The sequence below is a fragment of the Aptenodytes patagonicus genome, chromosome 7 (assembly GCF_965638725.1).
Source record: "Aptenodytes patagonicus chromosome 7, bAptPat1.pri.cur, whole genome shotgun sequence".
NCBI lineage: Eukaryota > Metazoa > Chordata > Aves > Sphenisciformes > Spheniscidae > Aptenodytes > Aptenodytes patagonicus.
The window spans coordinates 55,717,920-55,744,674 of record NC_134955.1 but is presented as its reverse complement, the minus strand read 5'-3'; the positions used below and the strand labels follow the sequence as shown (position 1 = coordinate 55,744,674).

The window sequence follows — 26,755 nt, the reverse complement described above, 5'->3', positions numbered from 1 at the left end:
TTCTGATATCCTTTACAGCCTTCTGTTCATAGAATAGATTTTCAGAAGCTTTAAGAGCTTTCAAATCAGACCCAGGTTACCGGAAGAACCAGCCCCCTTTTTTGGACACCAGTGTGGGACCCAAATACTTTTAAAAAACTTGGCCCCAACTGTGGATGCTTCAAGACTTGAAAATCTGTTCAATTGCCTCTGTTTCCTCACACATAAAGAAAGAGTTGCATAGTATTTCAGATTGAGGATTAGTCAATTTTTCATGGTACTTTAAGGACATTAAGCAGTGTTAAGTACAAGCTACTTTAAAATAGAATAGAATGGAGCGTTTCAAGTAATACAGTATGCAGAAAGATCAGTAAGCATAGGGTTGTACAATTATTAGTTTGTACCTACCCTTAAAATACCTCTTACCTTGTGGTAGAAGAACATCAATCAACCATTCACTGTGATCCCTATAAAAATTGTATATCTAATTAGCTTTCCATTTTTTATTTATATATGCATTTATTTTTGCACAGAGGAAATTTGTCTAAATTAATGTGGTAGGACTGACATTATTCTGAAGCTGCTTTTTTACAAATGTAGTTTTATAAATTTCAGGCTGCTTTACATTACCTCTCTTTGTTGCGCCTGTCTTATTGCAAATTACCACTTTGCTGATGTTGGTCCACCATGTTCAAGGTTTTCAAAAATTACTTTAAGGCATAAATTTATCAAATTAAAATAGTGTGTGTTCTGAAAGTCTGATGGCTAAGAAATGATAGTGAAGAACAACAGACAAACATAGGGGAAAAAAAATGTACCAGTACCGTTTTCTGTGAGTCTCCTTAGAAGCTATGCTTCTATCAAATTCAATTACTTTTTCCTGCAGCTTTAAATCAATGATGACTTAAAAATATAAGGTGAGATGTAATTGCTTTTCCTACAGCTGGTGTGACATAAAGGTGTCTTAAACTGGGGACAAAAAAAAACCATGTAGCTTCTGAACTACCTGTAACCTTGTCCATTTGAACTAATGATTGGAACGCCCCATAAGAATTGGTAGATCTTGTAAAGTAATGCAAGCCAAATTAGCAATTTAAAAAAAATAAAATTAAAAAAACAAAAAAAAGAATAAATGAGGTTAATTCATCTCAGGCTATATTCCTTCCAGGTACTGGACAAGCCTGGACCAATTTCAAGTCTTCACTCTGCTGCTTCACAGCATACCCTAGAGAATAATCTGAAATACATGTTACAGAAAAGTAATGAAGTCTCTGTGAAAGAGCTTTCATTGTAATGTCCTGCTTTTAACGACAACTAAAGGATGAGGAGAAAAAAGTTTCATAAGCAAAAGCTTGCAGATTAATAAGGTTCCTCTATCATAGTCAATGCATCCCACAGTATCTATTCATTCAGAGATCTTAACTTTAAAATTCACCACTGTTCAAACTAGATGCAAATGCCTATCATGTGGGGTAAATTTCTGTAATCCTTATTCATACTGAGTGGCAGTGTGCTCCATATATTTCAACAGGGTTATCTATATAAATTATATGCTAATCATACTGAAATAAAGCATAACTCCAGAGTTCTGAACTCTGGAGTCTGACTATACCTAATCATCTTCGTTTACCTACCCTGCAATTCTCTGGCTGCATTCTTCACAAAGATATAGGGGAGGTGGCTTATCACCCAATGCCACAGATAAGGATGGGTCAATGCACATCTGAAACACAGAGAAGGAAAAGAATTAACACATCTGTTCATTGAAATTCACTGAGAAAGTTCAATACATCAATGCTAGGACACACAATATAACACAGCTTTGATATGTTTTGAGAGCATTTAGCATTCTGAAAGATGGTACTCTGCACCTGGCAGTACAGGATCTCAAATTATTTCTAACAAAGAGAGGGATGTAACTGAAAACGAGAGCCTATGGGAAGAGAACAGGACATATTTCAATATCAGTGCTACCACTCTCTGAAAGACAAGTATATTTTGTGTTACACATTTACACTGCATAGTCAGACAGACTTACTTTTTCTTTTTTTCCAAAGAGAGTCACTTAGAGGATCCATTGCTTAGGACAAGGTAATACAAAAGTCTAGATTTTTCTCTCTCAGTAACACCTCTTCCAGCAAAATCTCATTTTCAGTCATCATAGTTGTTAACTATACAGCACAATTCCAGTGACAGAACAAAGACTATGGACCCGCAGTTCCCTTGGCAGCATAGGTCCAAACTTTGTCTTGCATTAGCTTTTATCCTTCCACATTAGTCAGTTACAGAAAAGTTACATACACATTTGTTATTTTGTACTATTTAAGGAAAAGCTGAACAGTAGTACGTATACACAATACACTTAAATCATAATGTTTCTTACTCCATTCAAGTGCAAAATCTTATTTATAAAGACAAATGCCTCTCTGAATGTTTCTCATCTTTGTTAACCAAATTTACATTCATCTAATCAAGAGACAACAGGCTGCATTCTTCTGAGTTATGACTGATCAAGACTGGTTCTGTCAAAGTTAACCTAAGAGATCATTCAAAAATATTCAGGTATTTCATCTGCAAAGCTTGGAACTGTAAATTTCATTGGTATTTTGCTTTACTCAGTAATTAGTCTGAATCTAGTGATCACTACAACATGAAGCAACACCTTCCAGCTTTTTTTCCTATGAAAAGGGATCATGGAGAATCATTGGAGTAGGCAGGAAAGTGATCCCTTGCGGGACTTGTGAGATAGGTGTCACCATTATGCCCTATCAAGTGTCATAGCCTGTGGAAAAGGCTTACTGAAGAATTGTTTGACTAATGTAATTATGTTAGTATATGAACTGATGCTAGGAAAATTGGTTGTATCGACATATTTAACTAGATACAAATCTAATTAGTTAGTACACCTAACTGTAGTATGCTCTGAACTTGGGATGCTGTTCTTGCCTCTGCCATCAAATTGCACTATGACCCTGGTCAAGCCATTTTACTTTGTCACCCTGCGTGTGAACAGGAAAGATATCATCTACCTGCCTCAAAGAGGGCTATAGAAGAGGTAAGTAAAGCTTTGTTGCTGTTTGCTTTAGGACACATTCCAAGCAAAGGATCACAATCAGAGTAGGTGCATTGTATGATCTCAATCAGAATACCAAGGTGAATATGTACCTATGTAATTGACATAGTTTCCTGTATATAGCAATATTTGTGCACATATTTACACACATATATGTGTTCAGGAAAATATTTACATGGATTAGCCAGGAGCCAGCTTATAATTTTATAAAGTGCTCTGCAACCATCCTCATGTTTAATATCAAGACTTGGCCCACAGTTGTTGGAGGAAATACCCCATCTTGCTTTAGGTAGCCAAAGAACATATTCACAAAGTTCTGGCCCCCTTGCTCTCGACGAGCTTTGCTGTTCCCTTAGCTCCTGCTCTTGGTCACCTGCACACAACCAGAGCATATGGCTGGGGTCAAAGTGCAACCTCCCATCCCCCAGATAGTTGGGTTTGACCCCTGAATAAATAGCAGTACCTTCACAGCTGGTTTGTTAATCGCATTATGGCATTCAATGTGCTGGCAATGAATAGGATTCCACGCTGCAAAACCAAAACACAGCTGATTAATAAATGGAGAAAATATATTTATATTCTTTGTGTCTAGCGGTATCAATTAAGAACAAGATCCTCTTGTACTAAGTACTATACAAATATGAGAGAAGACCTAGCCATTCCTCAGGAAGCCTCATAATTACAATAAACAATCTAGAATATATATGCCTACTGAGTTGTTTGGGATATAATTATGAAATGAACCATGAACTCAGCGAAGAAATGGAAAAAGTAAGATGCAGACATCCCCATTGTAGACCCTTCCTGATCTCACCAACACCTTGAATTAATTATCCTTCCACTCCAGAGCAGGATGGTAGGAGTAGCTGAGTAAATTCAGTAACATTCCCAGGCAAAATGGAAACAGCTATGATAAAGAAAAAATAGTCCAGCCACAGAAGGAGCCTTAGCTTTTTAATGACAAGAAGTAAACAACAAACAACTGCAGATAATGCTCATCCCATTCTGGGATACATTAACAGAAAATTTATATATAGGAAAATGATTCCAGTCTACCCAGTATTAGTAACGGTTCACATGGAATATCATGCTTAGTTTGCAGACCTGCTTGCATGAAAGAGGTGATGCAGAACAGTACAAGAATGATTTTTAAAAAAAAGTCAAGAAAAATCTATCAACCCTTCAAGGGAAGGCTTTAGAACAGATCAGACAAACATGTATCAGGAACATTCAGGATGTACTTGAGTTGGTCTAGGGGGTCTTCTATGGTCTCTTCCAATCCTTCATTTTTATTGCTTAAAATGTCGCATTCTGGTCCAGAAATTTTAAAAGTGAACAAAACATATCCCATGTAACAGAGATTATTTGAAACAAGTTGACACAGGCAAGCAGGAAAAGCAAGTCATGAATTGCTGCTGGACAGTCCCCACCATAGAAGCACAACCCCATCAGTATCATTGGGGAGTTTGGTGGACAGAGGACTTTGTACCATCTGTCTACTCAGCTTCAGCTGCATTGCTGACTTTGTCTCTCATTTTCACCCTATAGTCAACCTTGAGAACTTATCCATTATACTGGCTGCACCTGACATCACCTGACTTTTTTTTTTTTGACAGTAACAGCCAGATAAGGAGTCTTAGCAACAGCAGCAGTGATAGCAGCTGGCACAACAAAAGCAACCAAAGCAATAATTGAAAGGAACATAAGCCAGAGCCCTTGTGACGCCAAGAAGGCAGTTTCACGGATCATTTGGAACACTGTATTTATTTCCTCTCCTGTTCTGGATTAGTTAGTATCGGGAGTAACACAATATATTTATTAGCCAGGATCACAGTTTTTATTTTTCATAACATCTTCTGAAAATACAGAGAAATGGATATTGTATATACTTATGAAAGTACCAACTTATCGAATAAAAGATTTCAAAATACATCGTAGAACTGCAAATATGTGACATTAACACACGTCTGATCATTTCCTTTACATTTATTTTGGTCTATACAAAAACAGCTGCACTGACCTGTGTACTGCAGTCCTCTGTACTCACTGATTGCTCCAGGGGGTTTTAAATTGGGCCAATAGTGAAATAACATTTGTACTGCTGGAGGTTTAACTTGAGATGGTCCATAGGCTATCACATATAGCAAATCCTAAGGAAAGACACATACAAAGTGTTTATTTTGCAATGTAACAAAACACGTATATATTACTTGTGTTCAAAGATACCTGAACACACAAAATATATACATTTCATGCCCTACCAAACATCTTTTGTACGCTCTTACAAGTAGATTAGATGACTAACTTCAACATGTTCACAATTGGCTTCTGAGTTTGATCAGAGCATCCAACAGCTACCACCCACCCTGCATAGTATACTAACATATAACAAATGAAGCCCCTGTCTAGCCGTGGAGCAAAGAGGTGTGATATAGATAAATAACTGGATCCAGATCAGATTCAGGCTAAGACAATACTCACAAATAGTCCTCTTAAAAGTTCAGTCCCACATGAACTGAGAAGATTGGTCATTATTAGAATTTCTGCTAATTGGAGCCACAACCACATAGTGTTTAGGAAATGGAGCTCTGCTCTACAAAACATGGAGCTGCTTCTGAAAACTAAAAATCAGAGGGACCTTCCTCTCTATAATCCAGAAGGAGGACTGGATATAAAGATCATTTACAACTTCTTGGCACACAGTCAGTTCAATTTTCAAGCCATCTGGTTTTCATTACTATTCAAATACAGTCATTTCCACAAAGTATATATGATCATAAACTTACTTTCCATACTTCTTGCTTATATTTCATGAGGCATTCCAATAATTGGCAGTGATACACTGAGAGAGAAAAGACGGTATAGACATAATACTTAAATGGAAACTCAAGTTACAGAAGTGACGTAACTAGCTGATTGGCTTTGCTTTGTCCATTCAAAACTCTACACCTCATTTAATTACTTTTTATTTTAAAAGGTTTGCTGAAGAGTCATTGCCCTGAGTGTCATCACAAAGATTAGAAATTAAATATTAGTAACTTGTTTCTGTCAAGGAATGCAGTAAGATAATGAGTATTATGAGTGTACGGCTTTTTGTATACTCCATAGCAATGGAGTTCTTTTTCAAACACATCTAGTTTAAGAATACCTGCTCATTCACTTAAAATTTGTCCCTCTCGCACAATCTAAAGCTCTAAATGGGTATCTTGTCATTCATCTTGAGGCAGTAATGGAAGTCACATGTAACAATACATTATTCCCATGTATACCAAAGGCTATAGGAGCCACTCTGCATCAAACAAACATTAGAGCCAAATGAACTACTTTACATGTTTGACTTCCCAAAAACCAGAGGGCAACATTTTCCTCCAGATGGCTGGAACATGGAATTCACAAACAAAAATAGAACATTTCATGAAAAAAACCTAACTTGTGTGAGTAGCTTTTAAAAATGGTGTGCTGCTTTTATTTACCACTATGAACTACATTAGCATGACGTGACACTTCTCATATACATACTGCAGTGTGAGGTTCCTCCCCACACACACCATCTACATAAAAAGGGAGATAGTTGACTATCGTGCAATGTAACAGCTCCCTCAGGTTAAATTTTGTTTCAATTTGGTTATGTGATCCCACTGATTTAACTGGGACTGCACCACAGTGAGAGGGAATGGCCTTGTGTTTAGATATTTATAATTACATTTAAATTCATTATAGTTCTGTCGAGCCTGCAGCCAGCATTACCCGTCTTCTTTAAAAAATAGTATCAGTTCTGAACTTGGTGGGATATGAATCATAGTATAAAACAAACTGTTACTAGGAATTTCTATAGTCAAAGTTAGTGGTGATTTCTCTCCAACACTGACGTTATATATCAACACTATTTTCTGATGTCAAGCAAGAGTAGATCAGAGTCTCCAACCCTGGGCCAAATCCTATTTCTTCATCACAATGAGATCTCTTATCTACATAATGTACCTCAAGTATGATGCTCAGAAATTCCAGTTTTGACTAAAATCACTTATTTTTCATCCTGTGTTGGACGGTGAGACAGATTTTTTCCCATCATCTGAACTTTTCTGATTGCATTTGACACAGTACTTCATAACTCATAGTTTAAGAGAGAATGATACCCCATTGCATGTTTACACATACCTGGGTTTGATGTGTACTGCATTGCAATCATTAGCATTGATGATGCAGATAGATTGACATGTGCTGGAACACCTTCTCTTTTTGAGGATCCCACTTGAAAGAAAGGAAAAAGAAAATATTTTTTATCGTATAACAAGGAAAATTAGGCAAGAATAGCATATAACTGATTCCAACTGATGCAAATAGAATTCCTAAGGTCCCATGTCATTAAAAAGAAAACCAAAACAACCAAACCTAAAAAACTAGAAACACTCTGTATTGGAGGGGGTGAAACCCCTTTTCTGCTGGAAGAGGAAGATGACTAAGAATATAGTATTGCTTCACAGAGTGCACACCTGGTTTTCCAGATCAGTAAGATTTCATTCTCAGAGCTGCATCAACCAAAGACAGTGATCTCGGGCACTCTCCTTCCAGAACCCACTGACCAGAACCCACAGACTGGTCAAAACAGTATCACTTGTATAGTCAAGTGCACCTATGGCTTAGATTGTAAGAAAGGTAAGGAGGAAGTGGAGGGTAAAGAAACAAGAAAAAAATTGAAAGCCTGCTGTTGAGATATACTGATGAAGGGTTGGGGCTGGTGGTAGCTGCTGGCTGCTGGTGTATGCCACAGATTACTTCTCACAGAGCACATGGTATGAGTTCAAGCTGTAGCTACCTACCAGAAAAATTAGACCCCCTCGTTATGTGAACTGTGCTAAGATAATGATAAACAGTAGCACTGAAGTATAGCTAAGCTGCTGTAACTTTGACTTCGCACATAAAGTGACTAGAGTTCCTTCTGGTCTCCTACGAAGTGGTAACCATTAAATGGTACACTTGGAAAAACCCTGCAGAGCGTAGGTGTTTATTTGCTGAACTATAACATGGCAATATGGCTTTGAAGGCAACCTCCTACACAGAGATGTGGCATGCATCTTCCCCATCCTCACTCACGGTGCTTTCCCAAGCCTGGCTGCCAGGACCCAAATACCAAGCATTTGGGATAGAAGCACAGAACTGTAGCTACCAGTTCAGTGAGATGCTTTCATCCCTCCCATCTGGCTCCCCAGCTGCTTATACAATCTCTTGCATCCTCCCTTTCGGTTTGATTAAAGCTGAACACTAGGGGAAGGAAAGGTTCTGCACTCACCTTGTAAAGGGGCAGATCATTCCTGGTGGGGAAAGACTAGAACACTAATTAAAAGAGCACTTGACTGGAAAAGAAGGAGGGAAGGGAAGATGGAGAATTTCTCTCTTCTATCTGGTACTTCTCCACATGACCCAACATTACCATGGCTCTCTTTGTTGCACTTCATTCATTCTTTTTTTAATCTCATCCACACACATAAGAGCCCCCACATTATTACAGCAAGATCTATTTGTATGGATTTAAACTGCAAAATACTCAGCAGCTCTAACCTGGCAATTAAAATGTGGCCATCAGCAGAAAAGTAGGACACAGTACTAGAAGCCAAATTTCAAGAGCAGCAGACTGGTTTCGTAGAGAGATCTAAACAAAACTGTTTGAGGAAAAAGGCAGCATGATAAAGGTTGCTCCCATGCTCTACATGGATGCAGTCTCTGCCAAGGGCAGTTGGGGAATAGTATCTATTTAAGTAAACCAAGAATTTGGCTCAATCAGTTGTTTTGGAAAACAGTTTTACAGATCTGAAGATAGACAGGAAAGGATAAGTCACCTACATCAGCTGTTCTTTAACAGGTAACAGTAATGGAAGAAAAAGGAATTTAATGCAACATTCTGTACTTAATCCAAAGAGGACCTATTGCACATATGTATGAAATATCTTAGCAATTTTCATTTGCATTCTGTTATTAGACCTGTCAAAGGTAACAGAGAAAACATCATGGCAATGTCTTACAAGGGACTATTTTACATGGGGAAACTGAGGTACAGAAGAGTTAAGGGATTTCTCCAAGATCACTGACTGGTAGAGCCAGAAAACGTAGGTGATAAATTTCCATAAAATCTTAATCTCAGAACACTGGACCATGCTTCTTTCCATGTTCTAACAGCACCTTCTACATGCTTAAATGACATCAGTGTTGATCTATGTACAAAGTTGTTCATGTTTTTCCATAAAGGTCTGGAATACAGATAAGGAGGAGACATTCTCACAGAATCACAGGACGGTAGATGTTAGAAGGGACCTCTGGAGATTGTCTTGTCCAACCCCCCTGCTCAAAGAAAGGCCAGCTAGAGCAGGTACTCAGGACCTTGTCCAGTTGTGTTTTGAGCATCTGCTAGGATGGAGAATCTGCAACCTCTCTGGCAAACTGTTCCAGTGTTTGATCACCCACACAGTAAAAGGCTTGTTGGTTAAAACTGACTTTTAATACTGATCCTAGTGCTTCCATCTGCAGAACATGGTTAAATTTCTCGCTACTACCGAAATCCCATCAAGATTTTTATCAGGTACCTAGACAAGCATTCAGAACACACCTCAGGATTCACATTCTGCAGGGATTATGAAATTATGTAATCATGTGACACCCTCAGGTGGGGAAAGAAAACAGAAAGAGGAAAAAAAAGGCAGGCACTGTCAGATTAAATCTTAACACACCGATAAGAGACATTACAGGCACAGCCATTTGGTACAGAACTTAAAGAGAAAATGCTGAGAAGAGAGGGAGGGAGAAAAATCAGAAATTCATCACATCATTACATTGCGAAGAGTCATTCTTGTACATTCAGATTTAGTCCAGATGCAAAAGTTATGCATGTTGCTATTGCGTCTATCGTTTCAGGAGCAGTTCGTCCATTGATTCTGTATTCAAAACCCCCACTGCTGGCACCAAAAGTTCTATGAGTCTGAAAACAGTGTATTTCTTAAAGCAGCTAAACTTCACCCTTTAAATGAAGGAAGAATTCACCAATAACAGAGCATAATAAACAAATAAAAATTATAGAATTATTTCCCTTTGAAAAGTAGTCACATGGAATTATTTTACATATATAAAGTAGATTGATGTCCCATTACAATTCTATAACAGATCAAACTTTGACTCCTACAGTCTGATACTATTATTATAGCAGTGCACCATGTTTTCTGAGACATAACAATACTAGAATGAGTTCTACTTACATATAGCCATAGGCAGAAAAGATGTGCTGAGATACTCTATAATATCCTTGTGCAGAAATGGAGGAAAGGTAGCTAGTGTTGAAATCATTGTATAGGGTAAAGTACTCAGAATATCATCATTGAGAAAAGGAAGTAAGCATGTAGTAGTGTAAAAAATTGATTGCCCAAGATCTGTTGAATAAAATGAAATAAATACAGAATCATTACAATGGAAAAATAATTATGACTATGTACTTTTTAGTTTTTAAAACTATAAAAAAATTACGTTTAAATTCAAGTTTTCCCCTCAAAGTAATTTGGGAAGTTAATCACTACAGACAAGAGATTTCACCTATCATTTTTAAGCCTCTCCTAAAATACAGGGAAACAGCTGTTCAACAGTACTCAGAAGAGTTTGGAGGGAATATGAATACTACAGCCAGCAAAATCATTGATTTAAATCAATGTTGATTTTAATCATACAGTGATTAACATACAGTGGTCTGCATTTAAGCAGAGATGTTATTAGAATCAGAATTTGGTATGCACTTTGGTACTGAAAGGCCTGCTTTTGCAAAAAGCATTCTAGTCTTTATCGGCCATAGAAAAATAAGATTTTTATCTTAATTACCCTCAAGAGAGCTGCAAAGTACCCCCCTACATAGAGACTACAGGAAGCATCACTGTATTTTTCAAACATGTGATTAAACTAGGGATCTTGTTTTCGTGGGAAGCCATTGAGGCCAAAAATGGCCAAGGCTTAAAAGGAAAAGAATATTTATCAAGAATTTCCATCCTTACTCTAATTAATTATACTACAACTCTTTGGAAGGAATACTTAAGAAACGTGCAACATTTCAAGATCCAAAAGGAAGGGATAGGTCATTGTGTATCTGGGCACTGTGGCATCTTTATACCCTCTTCCAAATGAGGAATTGAGCTGGGGCCAATAACCCTCAGAGAAAGGTTACAGGACTCAATGAACCCCAAGTTTGAACCTGTATGATGATCTCAATACCTCATAAGGCCTTTCTCCTGCATGAGAGGGATTCCTTTTGTTACTCACTCTGTAATGTTAAGTATGTTACACAGGCCTTCAGTCTCATCTGTACAACTAGAATGATTTAAAACTGCCCCTGTAAAGTGCTCAGAGATCTGTAGCTGTAAACATCATGAGTCATAGTAAGAATTAAAATTAGCACTCCATTTCAGTGGTTTTGGCAAGTCTTCTATGCATGGGTCTAACCAGACCCTTAATGCTAGAGAGTGTTTCTCTCTTGCAATACATATTTACCAGCTAAGCATTGAGAGTTTTGTATAATCTGATTGGACCAAAGCTCAGGACCACCTAGCGCACCAGTTGTACTTACCCAAACAACATTGATTGTTCTGATAAGAAAAAATAAGTTTCTTTTAGTCAAATGCTAAGCTGAGGGAGAAATAAATAACAAGTTGTATTGCAAAATTTAATTCTCAGTACACAGAACCATAGAAAACAGCAAGTGACCTCCCCTTGCCCCAAGCATGAGTCAACCAAATTATTCCTGGCAGATATTTATCTAAACTGTTCTTAAAAATCTGCAAGACAGTTCACTCCTTCTCCTGGCAATTCATCCTAGTGCTTAACCATCTTTATCATAAGAAGGCCTTTTTTAAAAAAAAAAAAATTTCCATTGCTGCAGTTTAAGCCTGTAACTTCTTATCCTGATCAACTGTAACCACAAATAGTTTGGTTTAGTTTATTTCTCCTTGCAGCAACCTTTACATATTTGTGTATGATAATCATGTCTCACTTCTATTTTCCTCTAAGCTAGACAAACCAAGTTCCTTCCATTTTTCCCTCACTGTTCACATTTTCTAGACCTCAAATCATTCTTGTTTCTTTTTCCTGGACTCCTCCCAAGAGGTCCATGTCTTTCTTGAAGCCACATGGACAAATCTGAAAATTTTCCTACAGCTGAGGCCTTGCTAGGGCTGTTAGAATGATAAACAAAATGCTTTGGGTGTCTCATACACAAAACACCTGTTTACGTATTGCTAGAATATTAATGTATTAGTGACTTATGGTTTGCCTCTGATTACTGTAACACCCAGATCTCTGCAGTATGGCTTTCAAGCTAGTATTTCCCCCATTTCATTTCTGCCTTTGATTTCTCCTGCTTAAACCTAGCATTTTACATTTCTTCTTTGAAGATGTTTTAAAACAGAGTGCAATTTGCCAAGATTGTTTTGAATCGGATCTCTTTCACACAAAGGACATGCTAGTTGCCATCTTGATAATCCCTGCAAATCAAAGAGCTCTCTCATTTCTATAAGCCAAGTAAAAAAAATTAAAATATTTAATAACAATAGACCCAGCACAGACTCCTGTAAGATTCCCACTTGGTATACCTTCCAGCTGACAAGAGCCACTGGTAATTACTCCTGCAGTGTTTTCCTCACTCAAGTGGGGACCATATGTCCCAGATCGCCTATTAGGATGTCAAGTGACACAGCAACAAAAGCCTGACTAAGGACAGGAAAACCCCACCAGGAGAGCCATTGTGCTGCCATAAAAGGAAATTATGTTTGCTCAATGTTATTTGTTCTTTTCAGGTCTCCATTCGTTGTTAATTATCACCATGTCATCTATTTAGAAAAAGATTGGTTTGGTATTAACTCCACCATTTCTAGAAATCGAAGTTAAGTCGACAAGTCTATAATCTGCTAGGAGCCCCCCCCTCTTGCAACATCATACTATTTCCTAGTGCAGTAGTCTTTGATTCAAAACATGCTGCTGCCGACTCCGAAGGAATTCAGCACTTAACAGAAACAACTTTCCTCCTAAAGAATTTCAGCAGTGTATCAGACTGACAACAATCTTCCTGTACTGAACTAAGTAAGTAATATACCCTGACACCACAGTGAAAATTAATATTTGGCTTATGTAACATAGGGAGAACACTGGACTCCTGAATCCCAGTATGGAAAGCCACAGACTAACAAGCCAGATATATGCAGAACTTGAGGGAAAACAACATAAATACAACAGAGTCACAAAAAAATCTTGTGATTAACTAATTCAAAACATAATAAAATATGGCTTTTCTGTAAGTCAGACAGAGATATTGCTATCTTTTTACCCAGGAATATTTTAAAGCCATCTCAAATCACCATTAATGTGTTTTTTCTTCAATTAAATGTATACTATGTTCTATTTAGAGATGGACCTTCACCAAAACACTCAATCTGCATATTCATTATTTGCAAGCAATTTGTGCCTTTTTAAGACAGCCACCCAAAAAAGACCGGTCTGAAGATATCCCAGCAGATTCAAATTCAAAATCGAGACTTTTTTAGACCCATCTGTATTTTTTTGTTACATACCGTTGTATTTTAGCTACATGCCACCAGCGTATCACTAAAAATCAGACAACCTCAGAACTCAAACCCAAATCCACAGTTAGCAAAAAAAATCTTTTATTTAAGAAAGTCAAACCAAACACTTGGATATAAACGCATCGCAGGAGATTTGAATTCCAGATCCAGGTCAGTTTAGGCCCATCTCTTCTACTGCATTTATGCATCATTCATGGATTCACAGCACTGAAGTTAAGCGTACTGGAAGGGTTCAAGGGCCTGCTTACCATGTTGACCATGTTGTAGCAAGGGAACTAGATCCAGCAGTGTCACCAGTGTCACGTAAAGTCCTTGATAGTCCAAAGATGGGTAGTCTGATAACTGAGCATCACGACTTTGCTGGCCACGTTCAGATGGAGCATCTCGCAGGACGCTGTAAAGGAGGGAGCGAGTAACAGTAGGGTTGATGGAACTGACCTGTGGTCTTAGAGATGGGGTGAGTGGGAATGGCACAGGAAAAAGACACATGGTCATGGGCACTGTCAAATTGGAGGCATCTTGATTCTCCTTCTTCCCTGTGCGGGACAAAATGCTGTTGGGGGGACAAAGAAAAAAAAGAGACAACAAAGACACAAAGAACAGCACATTACATTGAAATGACACTATAAAACAAATAATAAAACACCAGATACATCCCACATAAGATGCAATCGCTACCGAAACCAGTGTGTCTACAAATCTAGCAACCATTCACTTTCATGCTTCAAGATAAGAGAATTAAAAATTGACATCTAGGAAAATTTCATTGCATCTCATGTGTTATCTGGTTCATAAGGAGCAAAAATATAAAAATGCATGTTTCAGTGCCCTACCCATGTTTCACAGTTAAGAAAAATTCCGAGAATTAAGTGTTTGCTATGGAAAAATAGCTGTGTCAAAATAGGGTGGTATTTTGCTCTGAGATTTTGAGAGATTTATTTCCCCCCCCCCCATAATCTTTTGAACCAACTGACTGAAAACATGCAAAATATAGGTGTGGCACTTGCAGAAACATGTTTTAGCAAAGAATAAACATGTGTGTTTGTTAAGATAGTCTTAAAAATCACATGTTTATTGCATTAAAATAATGTCTGTATGTATTTTATGATACTGTTTCATGACCACTCACTCAGTATCATTTGAGATAATGAAGTTTAAACAGGCACATGGATTTAGAAATAATATAATATTTCTAAAATGTTAACTAAACTACATTTGGAAAAGTTATAAAATAATACATAGTAGATGGTCTTTAGCATATGTTTGTGAGCTAATGATAATGGTTGTTTATGTGTGTTTTTAATTTTGCCCATGTTTAGGGAGGAAACATTTTATTTTATGAATACAAACACTCCTTGGGTAAATAGTTACCTTCAAAAAATCTAACGGCTAAGCAAGCAAGACCAATTATGTAACTGCAGATCAGACAGTATGTTACCATACATTCCTGCTGTTACTTACGTTATTATTCAACAAAACTCACTATAAACTAAAGGAGAGATAATTTCAAAAAATAAAAAGGATTTAGTGGGAATCAAAATAGAGGCTATACGTCAACCAGCTTGTTATGTCGTTTTAAGAACGTTGTAAACATGGTTGTAAACATGTTAATCTAATTTATTAAAAAAAAAAAAACCACTATTTTAAATAGAAATAAATTGTCACTTAAGCAGTGTTATATCTTAGTTATCAGGCAATTATAGGGTTAGTTCATGATCTTCATATGTGCCTATAAAATATAATACACCTTTTAAATATATTAAACCACACACAATGCTTTTTTTTTTTTAAAGCACATTTTGCACCTCTCAGTGGTTGGGATTTCCAAAAGCAGTTGCTGTTGGTTTAACTCTGTTCCCAAAGTCAGTGTTAAAACTTATAAAAGACAAGTCAGTGGCATTAGAATTTCCACTGACTAATGAAGAGCAGAGTTATGTCAAGAGGGAGCACTTCTGGAAACCTCTGTCCTCTTTAACAGTACAGAAATCCCTATCGTATAATCACCTTAGCCCAGATACACCTTACCCCACAAGTCAATTCAACAGTTTACACAAATAAGCTAAACTCTTGCTAAGGTGCTTATAAGAGAAGGTGTCATTCATTTGCTATATATATAAAACACTTTTACAAGTACAGTTCTATGCCAGGTGGCTACTATCACATCACACTTGTAGTCAGAGATGACAGACAGTCTGTTTTAAGAAACTACATGCTTTTTTTTTTCTTTTTCATTGTGTCTTACATATTTGGCAGATTATTTTGGTTTCTGTTACCCAATGTCCAGTACAAGACATGTGGTGACTGTCATGACAGTGTTTATGAAATCATATCAGAAAATTGCCTAAGATCTAGTATGACTTTAAAAACAAGCGATCAGAGTGCTGATTCCTTTTAGTTTGCTTGATGTTCATTTGCCGTACTTTGCAGCTCATGTTTAGAGATACGAAGGTACTAAATTATATTCCTTCCCTGTCTATCAACAGTTGATGTCAATTACCCATCCCTTTACTTGCCAACACATCACTTCAAGCGCACTTATTTCCAGAAAGGATATTACTGTATTAATTAATCCTTGCTTTGGAAAGCATAAGGCAGTGATGGAGAGCTTACACTATAGGCTTCCCTTCCTTTTAACACAGACCTACGGCCCATCTATGGATTAAAGGCCAAAGCACACCATCTTGTATCTTGATCAGGGCATCCTTCTGTTCACTTCAGGAACAGCAATGAGACCGTATCTAAATTCCAGCTGCAACCATGCCAAATTTAGAAAAAAAAAAAAAAACCAAACAAACAGAACTTTCAGACCCAGGCTTTTGTCTGACCCATATGTCTTGAAAGAAACAAAGAGAAGAGTGAAAACTGAAAATCTAGGAAGTCCGCTAAGACCAAGATACAATGATTGCAGTTTTCTCCTGTTTCTGTTCAAACCAAGTACTGAGAACTTGGAGTGTCTGCATATCATAACTCCATACTGAACTTGCTCCGTGACAAGTGACAAAGCTACCAGGGCTTGTTTCAAGATTTGTACATCTTTGCTGCAAATCTATCCCAAAATTACTGCCTTCCAGGAAAGGTTTCTTAAAATGCCTACAAGAGAATTGCATCTCACCAAGGCAGGAAAACAAGCTTGACCATTAATTAGCCACTGGGCATTTAGAACTATTCCTTATGTAAAACATCTTACTTAGAAATACATATGGAGAATTTTCTCCAAGAAAATGTGAAAGAATGAGCTGTTCTGCAAGATGTTTATTAAGTCTTAGATCATTCCTCAAATGAGGGAGAAAACACTGAAAATGAGCAGGGCATGAAACAAATTCATGCTATAATGTAAAGAAATGCTTTTGCCCAAAGAGAAAATTAAGGAGGAACTAAATGAATCAATGTGCTATGCATTGTGTACGGTGATTTTATGTGATGTTTGTTCATAGAAATAAGGAATTTAGTTTTTTCAGCCATTCCACATCTGTTCCCCCCACCCTGAGCTTGTGATTTATTGAAGCTACGTACAGAGCAAAGGAGCAAATTAATCCCTTGTGCAATCCAACTATAGCTAGTAGAATAACACCAGATATGAATGTGATCCAAAACAGTGGGCATGCCCCACTGAAAAGAACACAGTCAACGTGTCCATAATATGGAAAGGTAAAAAGTATGATAAACTGTAAAAGCTACACCTGTAAAACCCAATCATCATACAGAATTTCTCTGACTAATCACTATTCCTCCATTATTCCTTTGACTACATATGTTCATCAAGAAACGTTTATCCTAAAAAATTCAGCTGCAGAGAGAGTACACATCAAACTGGGAAATATTTTTAAAAGTTATTCTAAAATAGTAGATGATCACAAGCAAACTATTCTGAAGACCAGATCCAAAATCTCCAGAAATCAATGGGCATTTTTGCTACTGTTTGATCAGTATTCTCTTAGCAGCCCAAATTCATTGCATATGCCCTGTCTCAAGCTAGAAAGATTATTCTCCACCATGTACCTCTATCATTGATGTTAAACCTTGCACAATGGAGTCTCAGTGTAGGAGGCAGAAAGAAGACTCAGCATGCAAAATATTCAAAGAAATTTCTGAACACGCTCTTCAGAAAGGTTCTTAACCAGTCTGTTTAGTTTTAGGATAAATCTTGCAGAGATCTGCACACAGCGGGTGGGAGTTTCCTTCTTTCCATCTGCCACACTATACAGGGTTTGTTTTGTTTTGCTTTTTTATCCAGCTTTTTTCTTAGTATCAGCAAGTGTATAAACTTATACTGGTTCAACCATAGCACTCAGGCTTTGACCCACAGTTCAAATTCCCCAGTTACAGGGATTTAGAAAGTGGATTTGACCTTGATGAGTATCAGAACTCAGTCCACTTAAATTTCGATCCAAGTTCTGGCTTCAATTTCTGGTGCCCTATTAGCTCTGAGACTGATCAGATCCCAAAACATGAAGGACAAAGCCATTTGTGTAGACCTGCGTATCAGATATGAGTATCACTTCTGCCCCATGAGGTTCAGCATTATCAACAAGAGGATTTTGGTTCAGTCCCATTCTGAACATGAAATAAAGAAATGGCAATTGCTGCCCTGAGTTCTTATCTGCTCTCATAGTTGGTAAGTATAAAGCTTTTTCAGTAAGCCTAGAAACATCACTGCTCACGGAGTGTGAAGAATTTGTCACACAGGACATGTCAGCTGTACTGCTTAGAAAGATGAAGACAACCGGGTGGTATAAAGACACTTTCTTTAAGCAGCAGACTAAATCCATCCTGTCTTAATGGACTTCTGCCCAAAAAGAAACGGATCTCATTATAGCACTTGGTAGTTACAGCTAAGAGAGAAAATGTTCAGAATCAAGTCCAACTTTCTTGCTTTAACAGCTTAAAGGCCCACAGCATTTAAGCAGAGGCTGTTTTGTCATACAGAACCTTACTTAAATGTCATTTAAGTGTGTGTGTCGTGCAAATAATCCATCGAAACAGCCTGATATGGGAACAGAGCCACATTTCAGAGGTATCTTTAGTGACTCTGAACATTTTTTTCCCCACTGTTGCAATATAATGAGATAAAATTTAATTTTTTCATCTTAAAAAAAAGCCCTACTGGTTGCCATAAGTTTCTTCAACACTCTAAATGATGAGGGGAAAAAATTTCACAGTGGTTAAACAATTCTACTCTTGAAATTTTCAAAACAGTAGGTTTTAAAGTTTGCAGTGAACAGGTGTTCCACTGATAATGAATATTTCCGTCAATGTATCTTTCCTTCTAATAAAGAAGGTCAAGAATTTTGATACATCCCGTGCACTTTAAATGAATGTTAGAATGAACTACTGTCATTCTTTCAAGTTCAAATTCTTGCCTCTTAACTTGATTACATCATAGGGGTATGTGTACAAATATATGGGTTAATTGTATTTTGTTAATGTTTCCTCATGAAATAAGGCAAACAGCTGTATTTCCAAACTAGCTTCTGACAGCAGGGACAATCTTTCCAGGTATAAATCAGGAAGCTATGCATAGAAATGTAGCTTTAACTGCATTTTCCTGGATGTGAAAACTAGTGGCAGCCAAAACCCGGGCAGACAAAAATCACCTCTTCACTGCCAAAAAGCCATTTTAAAATAACAGTTTGAAAATATGAATCCACTAGGTAGCACTATGGAATATATGTCATTCCTAATTAAGTCTCACAATTTTTCATATCTTTTTATCAAGACAAGAGGTAGTATTTCCTATTCAAAATGTATTCTGTAATCATATGGTATTTCTTACTATATATTATTACTAAATATTGGACTAAATCAAAACCCCAGTCAGAACAATCCTGACCTGTTGTTGCCATCCAAATCCAGATCTGTATACAAACTTTGTGTCTACTTGTATTGTTATAAGGGACTGAACCAGAACCCAAACCTGACAGCCAGCTGAACTATGGCACAGTAAGAACCTAGTTCTGCTCGTCTGGCTCATTGCTCTAGGATCCTGAAGCACCAGGACTGTCAAGGAGGTCATGAGCATCCACATCTAAAACTCTATAGGTCACAAACTCCTTTCTTGACAAGTTCAGCATGTTTGTGCATTCAGCTAAGTCTTAGGAGGACCAAGCAAATGTGTAATCAACCAAGTTTATTTTAGAATCAGCCACTCAATAAGCAGCTCAACTGGGCAAATTGGGCAACAGCCACTGAAGAGATTAATTCATACCATTCCTTTCTTAAATTATGCTCTGACTCTTTTTGGCTGAGCATTGACCTATTAAATCTTGCAACCAATTCAAAGTCAATCAATACCCCCTACAATTCTTTAGCTCTTTTTTCTTCAAGAGCATTAGCTAAAACTTACCTCAATAACGTCTGAGAAAAGTATTTCAGAGTATTTGCAATGTCAGTTCCAGAGGGCACAGGGTAAATGTTGTGGAGAACCCGGTTGTGGTATTCCTGAAGGTACCGGATTTTGGAAGCAACTACATAAAAGACAAAAAACAAACAAAGACTTTCATTTAGGTTTTTCGCAGACTTTGACAGAATCACATCTGTTCCTACCATTTCTGATTTTTTTTTTATTTAAGAACTAAACTGTAAAAACCAGAAAAGTCTCTACATTCCTCCTATTTTGACTGAATAAATTGAACACTCCAGTGCAAGAGTGCCAAGGGAAGGGCACAGAACTGAATGCCTGCATCTGTATTAGACTAACTTAATGCTAGCAAATTTTTAAAATAAATAAATAAATAAACAAACAAAAGAAACAAAAAACCAAACAAAAACTGCACCACTTCCGTGTCTCCAAGGATCTCAAGATTAATTTATAATGAATGAGTCACTGGATCACAGGAGGTTCATGTGAGATGGATAAATATTTCTACAGCCAAAGCAGAGATACAAACTAAGACAGAGAGAGATTATGTGATTTATTTTAGGCCATACATTTACTTTATGCAGTGAACTAAAGATATGAAAAGATATGTGCTGTTTATTTAAGTGTCTTAGAAAGTCTGATTAAGCAGGTGAGGGGATTTCAAAGAGCAGTAGGAGCTCTGCACCTTTACTGAAACCATTTTTGTTTATTTGTTGTAGAAATAATAGTGGGTTTATCTTCCAATAGAAATCCTTGTTCAATATTGGAAAAAAGTGATTACCCACCATAGCTGCAATGCCTTACATATTGCCTATATGGCACAAGACAGTCTCATGCAGAGACACCTGAGCACATTCTCAACTCTTTTTTGCTCTGCTCAGACTAATCAACCCTGCTGAGAAACAGAGTGCACTGGCTGTGGCAGAGGGCTGCACCAGCTCAACTGCACTTCCAGCTAAACTGCTCAGCAGTTGTTCATAGCATCACTCTGTGCAGACACAGCCTCAGTGAAAGCAGGGCTGGCTGGGAACTCTAATCATGTTAAAAGTGCACCAAGACTGTGTAATAGGCAGTTAAAAGTGAAGATGCTTCTGAATGACTTCAGCCCTTGAGCATATAGATTATGACAGTCTTTCACTACACCAAGATACACCTTGTTCCCCTACAGGGCTCCTTCAGTGTGGAAGATAAATTGTGCTTCCTAAACGAGCAATTAGTCAATATTTTTTGTTTTATTCTTATTGTCAAATAGCATTTATTAAATAACTAATACCTTTAAGTCCTCTGCTGAACAGAAGGGCACTAACTTCCTGAGAGACATCCCTATGCCTCTTGCTGCTGCTGTATCTGAACAGTTCATGAGCATTCTAATTTTTTTCTGTATCATTGATAAATTGAATGAGAAGGGGTGACATTGTATCCATATTACAGAAAAAGACTGAAGGACAAACACCAAGAGCAAAGTGTCTGCAACTGCTGTTGGAGGCTCAGCTTGAGATACTGAGAGCCATTTTGCCAGAATAGATAGCAGTATGTACTGGACTTTCACATCCAGTAAAAAAGCATCTGTGAGTGCTCAGTCACACAACAAATGAGGTCTGACAATTTCAAGTCAGTTATCCGTAAAATGAGGAACACTCAAATAATCGTCAAGCAAAGAACACTGTTTGCTTGAATTGCATGACAAGAAACCCAGTCTTCCAGCACTCAACTGCCCTCATCATAATCATCCTTTCTCCCATTTCCTGCTGTACTGACTGTACCCTCCCAATTTCTGTAGCAAGTGAAGCTTCTACAGACAAAAGTGTCCCTCACGATATTACCCTGCTTCATCACAGGGAGAAAGCCCATCATATGACTGAATAGGGCTAGGATCTATGGGAAAACAGCAAGTAAAAAGGCAATTAGGGACGCTGTCATAATGCATATGCAAAAGTAATGAACTATGCATAAGCAACTTTATATTTCCTCACTTTTAAGTGTTTTACTTCACAAATTTATTTTAAGGTGACGTTAATAGATAATTAAAATCAATCACTACTTTTCTTCCCCCCAAACAACTGAAAACAGAAGTTTTGTCACGTGGACTCAGATTGCCTCAGTATAGCTAGGAGCAAGATCAGAGCCTTTCAGGCCACCGCATAGGCCTGTGGCACATGAACTGTGCTCTGCAGTAGGTTACCCTTGTCTCTGTGAGACCAGCCATAACTAGCTCCCTACAAACCCCCAAAACCACTGAGGTAGTAACATTTGGTCATGATGTGTTTCACTCCAGGTTACAGAAGTTTATTTTAGCAGTCTAAAACCTGTTTTCCCCTCCTCGTCCCACACCTCATTCTTTCTGCCCACTACCTCAGTTTCAGTCCCAGATTTGCAGGTCAGTTTACCAGAGTATTTAACGATAGACACTTTTTTTTTTTCTTCTTTTTTTACTGTCATGAAGACCCCTATAAAAACTAATCTAGATTAGGTTAGATTAAGAAAGGAATTACCTCATACATATATTTTGTGACACTACTTTCTCTTGCCAGGGGGGGGAAAAAAAAAAAAAAAAAAAAAAGAGTATGAAGCCAGGCATGTTTGCAAAGAAAACAGACCACATTTCACAGTACCCAACAAGGAACAATTCACAGCAAGATACACAGTTTACTGTGGCTGCCATGGTTTGCTGTCAGGTATCTGTAAGTGAACTAGGTTAACAAAATGCCAAAGGTGACATCAGAATTCAGGTCTAGGTGTATTTCAGAGAACTGTCTGCCTCTCTACAGCTACTTACTTTCAATAAAGGGTATAGGATATCTAGAATCACCTTTTTTTTTTAATAAAGAAGTAAATCTATTTATTTCTATTAATCAGCATTGTCACGCAACTGTATCAGGCAAAATACCAAAACAGAAAACTTATTTATAAAGCCTAAATATTAACATTAGCTTTAGGTTTTAACATCACCTCTCAGTTCTGTTTCCCAGAACACTGGCAATTTCAGCACAGCCTCCCAGAACACGAAGAACCTTCTGCAGAAAAGCCCCAGAGCAAAATTTTGCCAGCTTTCAAGATACAGAAGTGTGTGAATGACCCAATTTTCTGAGTTTCTGAGCACCCAGAGGTACACTTCAAAAAGTGATGTCACTCTGTGGAAGTACTTAGCCATTGTCATAGGGTCATCACATTAAAAAAAAAAAAATTAAAAAAGGAAAGAAAAAGTTATTCCACAGTGCTTTGCTGGGTATCTCTCTAGGATCTACACACACCTAACTAAACTCCCTAGCCCCCTTGTAAGCATTGACTGAATCAAGAGCGAAACCATTAGGAGTCTTTAAAGATGGTCTTGGTTGCTCCACTGTCCTGGAGAAGAACAGAGTGAGCATCAGGCATTCCCAGGACATTACTTACCACAACCAAACACCAGTTACTGCTATTTAAGGTGAAAAAGAACTAAGTTTCTTTGAATACAATAGAACACCTCAGGCATGCCGTGATGAGTCAAATGACAAAAGTCACCATCAATACCACTGGTATGAGATACGAGATGTATGTGGTCACAAAAAAGGAAGGCTTCTTGAGATGATTTCCCAGATTGCCACCATTTTAGCTGTTGTTTATACAACCTGCCAAAGAGCTGTGGGGTGGCCACAGATTCATGTTTAGACCAGCACCTCTTCTGTTCTTATCAGTCTGTTTCCTCATTCGTAGTGTTTTGCTGCTGTTCTTGGTAAACTGAGATTCATTATGACTTGTGACTTGACTCCTTCCCAAGACATTCTGGTTCTTGCCTGTCAGTCAATGAGGGCAGAAGCAACAACAATTGGGGTTTGAAGGTTTGCCTGATAGTGACATATGCACATCAATATAATCCTTGTCGGAGTCCATCACCATTTGTCAAAAATCGCAGGTGAGGGAATCTTGAAGTTATGTAGAGACAAAGACATTTGGTAATGCCGTAAGAATTAGTCAGGGGAGCAGCCTTGGTAAACAAAATACATTCAGTAGGTTAGAATGCACAGGATATGTCCATTAACCAAATACTCTACCTGGAGCATCATGAAAAAGAATGTTAGAAGGTGGAAAGACCTGAAACCTAGACCCCAAGTAAATCTTAGAAGAGAGAGCAACAGGAACATGGCAGGGCAAGATGCAGTGTCTTGAACAGTACAAGGGGGTGAAAAGAAAAAACAGCCAAGAAGAAAATATGAAAGAGAAGCTCAAACAGAGCAGACCAAAAGCATTAGGAATGGAGGAACAGAGAAGGCAGAATAGAAAAGGAAGAAAATGCCAAAGGCAGTGTGGGGACAAAAGGCGGCAGAAATTCTTCCACATGCCAGTGTGAAAGAAGCATAATTAATGCATAAGTATCACAAGAAAGAAGAAACAATTACAGAACTCAGGTGGGGGGTGGGGAAGGCAGAAAGAACAGAACAGTACAGATCCAAACATTGCACACTTCAGGGCTGTTGCACAGTCAGAACATTGTGTATCTATTTATGAGGTCAGAAGTGCATCCCTACAGCAATAAATTAGCATCCACATAATATTTTAATAGCAACATCATCCGTCACTGTAAATAAGCAGTAAACCCTAAAGAAAAATAATACAAGTATTCTTTTCCTTAGATCAGTTCAGCACAGGTATATATAAATACAAGAATCCTTCCCAGTGACCTGGAGGAAGGAGACAGCAAGTCTCAGCACGTGAAGTGTCACATCACATCATGTTATCGTGACAAACATCAATCCAACCTACTGGTTGCAGGCTGCCTGGCTCACAACCATGACACTGTATCAGGAGAGAAAGTAGCTTTGATATGGGCGACAAGCTCAACTACCCTGGTATTTTTCTTTAAGCCTCCCACCAGCGCTCTTGCAGACGCACCAGTTGTTATCAGCAGTAACAACAGTGGGGAACACAAGCATGGCCCAGCTGCTGACGTCCCAACCACCATGGCATCTGATCTTGCTGCGATCAGGTCTAGGCAACATGGTGGTTAAAACATCCATGGCTGTGAGGAGGCATGCTAGGCCCCGGGCAGGGGGATGTCAGCACCCGGTGGGCTCCTGCTAGGTGACTTTGGGGACTGTGGTGGGCAGCATGTAGGCAAGACAGTAACACCCAGTCTACATTCACTCAAAAGGTGAACAGCACGGGCAAGAATGACAGCACACCTCCCTTCTCTCTGTCACAGCAAGACCACCTTCAAGATGGCAACGCATGGGTCACCTCTGGTCTCTACAGTCAGATCTCCAGTCTCTCAGGTGGGTACATCCTTTCAGACAGGGCACAGCACCGGCAGACAAAGCAGGCTGGACCCTTCCCGCCGTGGGACCAAGGGCCAAGCCGGCGGTCTCAGTCTTAACTATCATCCCCTAATCCCTCATTTCTTCCCCTCAGGTCGCCGGCGCTGCCTCTGCACAAACACGCCGCCTCCGCAGAAGGGCCACCCCGCCAGCGAGGCGCGGGGCGGGAGGCGAGATGCTCCGAGGGCCGCCGCCACCAACCACTCGGCAACTGCCGAGACAGAAAGAGCCAGAATGCAGGCAGCCCCCCCGCCCCCCCTCGCACTAGCTGCTACGCGGACGCCACATAACGCGGGAGGAGGCGACTGACAGCCGGCAGCAAGGCAGCGCCATCGGCGGTAAGGCGCCCCCGGCCGCCCGCCCCCCGCTCCCCTCGGACAGGCCCCGGCCCGCGCCGCCTGGCCCCACCACTCACACTGCTCCGCCTTGGTGGACATGCTGCCGCCCCGCTCTGCCCCTCGGCCGGCGAGGAGCACCTGCCCCCGGCCGCGGTGAAAGCGGCGGCGACCGCTTCGCCTCAGCACCGGTGCTGCTGCCGCAGGGCTGCGGGCCGGGGAGCGGCGGGCGGGCGGGGCTGGGCGGGAACGGACTCTTAAAGGGAAAGTGCGTCTGGCGGCTGGGGCCGGGGGCGGCGGCGGCGGCCGCGGAACGGGGGCGGCTTCGCAAGGGATGAGGCGAGGGGAGGTCCGCCTGCTCGCCCGCCCCGGGGCAGCCCTGAGGCACCCGCCCGAAGCGGGGACGTTATCCCGCCGAAGCACCGAGCTTACCGCAGCGCTGGGGCTGGAGCTGCCGGGCCGGAAGATCTTGACGAGTTCCCCCCCCGGGCCCCGGCGGTGCCCCCCGGGGCTTCGAGGGTGTTTGGAGCTGCTGAGGGGGCTGGTGGTGCGCACCCCGCGGCCCGCCGCCCTGCCGCTGCCGGGGGTTGCAAGAGGGGGAGCACTGAGCTAGGCCAGGGATGGCGGCATTATTGTCAGTATACAATTGTATATTGTCAGCGTCTGTATACTCCGTTTTATTCCTTGCTTGAAACAGGAATGTTGTTTCTTTTACTGCTTCTCCTCCCTTTGACCCCCTGGGCTCTCGCTATGTACCTCAGTCAGGTGCCTCTGGCTGAGTATCCCCACTCGTTTCCATGGTGTGCCAAGCATCTCGGGGATGGTCCTGCTGTTACCTGCCCTTCCCCAAAGAGATGAGGGCTGAGCTCAGCTCTAATGCTCCCCTCTCTGTCACCAGTTCCCAGTTATGATTACTGCCCCAGGTGCCATCCATGCAGGACGAAGGTGGGACAGAAAGACCAGTCGTGGTGGGAGTACAGTAATAACAATGTAATTTAAATCACTATTCATTTGCTCCGAGAGAAATTATTTCACCAGTGTATGTCCTGTCAGCTTCCCCAGCGTCCTGTCTTGGCCTTACCAGGTCTCAGAAATGAAGGGCTAGCTATGAGCCTCTT

General features: G+C 39.6%; 1 protein-coding gene across 6 annotated transcripts in view; it reads right to left on the bottom strand.

The window, feature by feature from the left end:
* Positions 1-25,797, bottom strand: part of UNC79 (unc-79 subunit of NALCN channel complex) — a 127,816-nt gene extending 102,019 nt beyond the window's left edge. For 4 of the 6 annotated variants that reach the window (XM_076345336.1, XM_076345338.1, XM_076345337.1 and 1 more), the window contains exons 1-10: positions 25,718-25,797; positions 19,997-20,117; positions 13,902-14,206; positions 10,297-10,467; positions 7,211-7,303; positions 5,839-5,894; positions 5,073-5,202; positions 3,516-3,580; positions 1,614-1,702; positions 406-446 (exon numbers count right to left, since the gene is read on the bottom strand). In XM_076345336.1, the coding sequence (XP_076201451.1) occupies positions 406-446; positions 1,614-1,702; positions 3,516-3,580; positions 5,073-5,202; positions 5,839-5,894; positions 7,211-7,303; positions 10,297-10,467; positions 13,902-14,206; positions 19,997-20,117; positions 25,718-25,739 (1,093 nt within the window). In that variant the 5' untranslated portion in view covers positions 25,740-25,797. Of the gene's footprint in view, positions 1-405; positions 447-1,613; positions 1,703-3,515; positions 3,581-5,072; positions 5,203-5,838; positions 5,895-7,210; positions 7,304-10,296; positions 10,468-13,901; positions 14,207-19,996; positions 20,118-25,717 lie in introns of those variants that run through there. The other 2 variants (XM_076345339.1, XM_076345341.1) reach the window with 2 other exon arrangements.
* Positions 25,798-26,755: the final 958 nt, after the last annotated feature.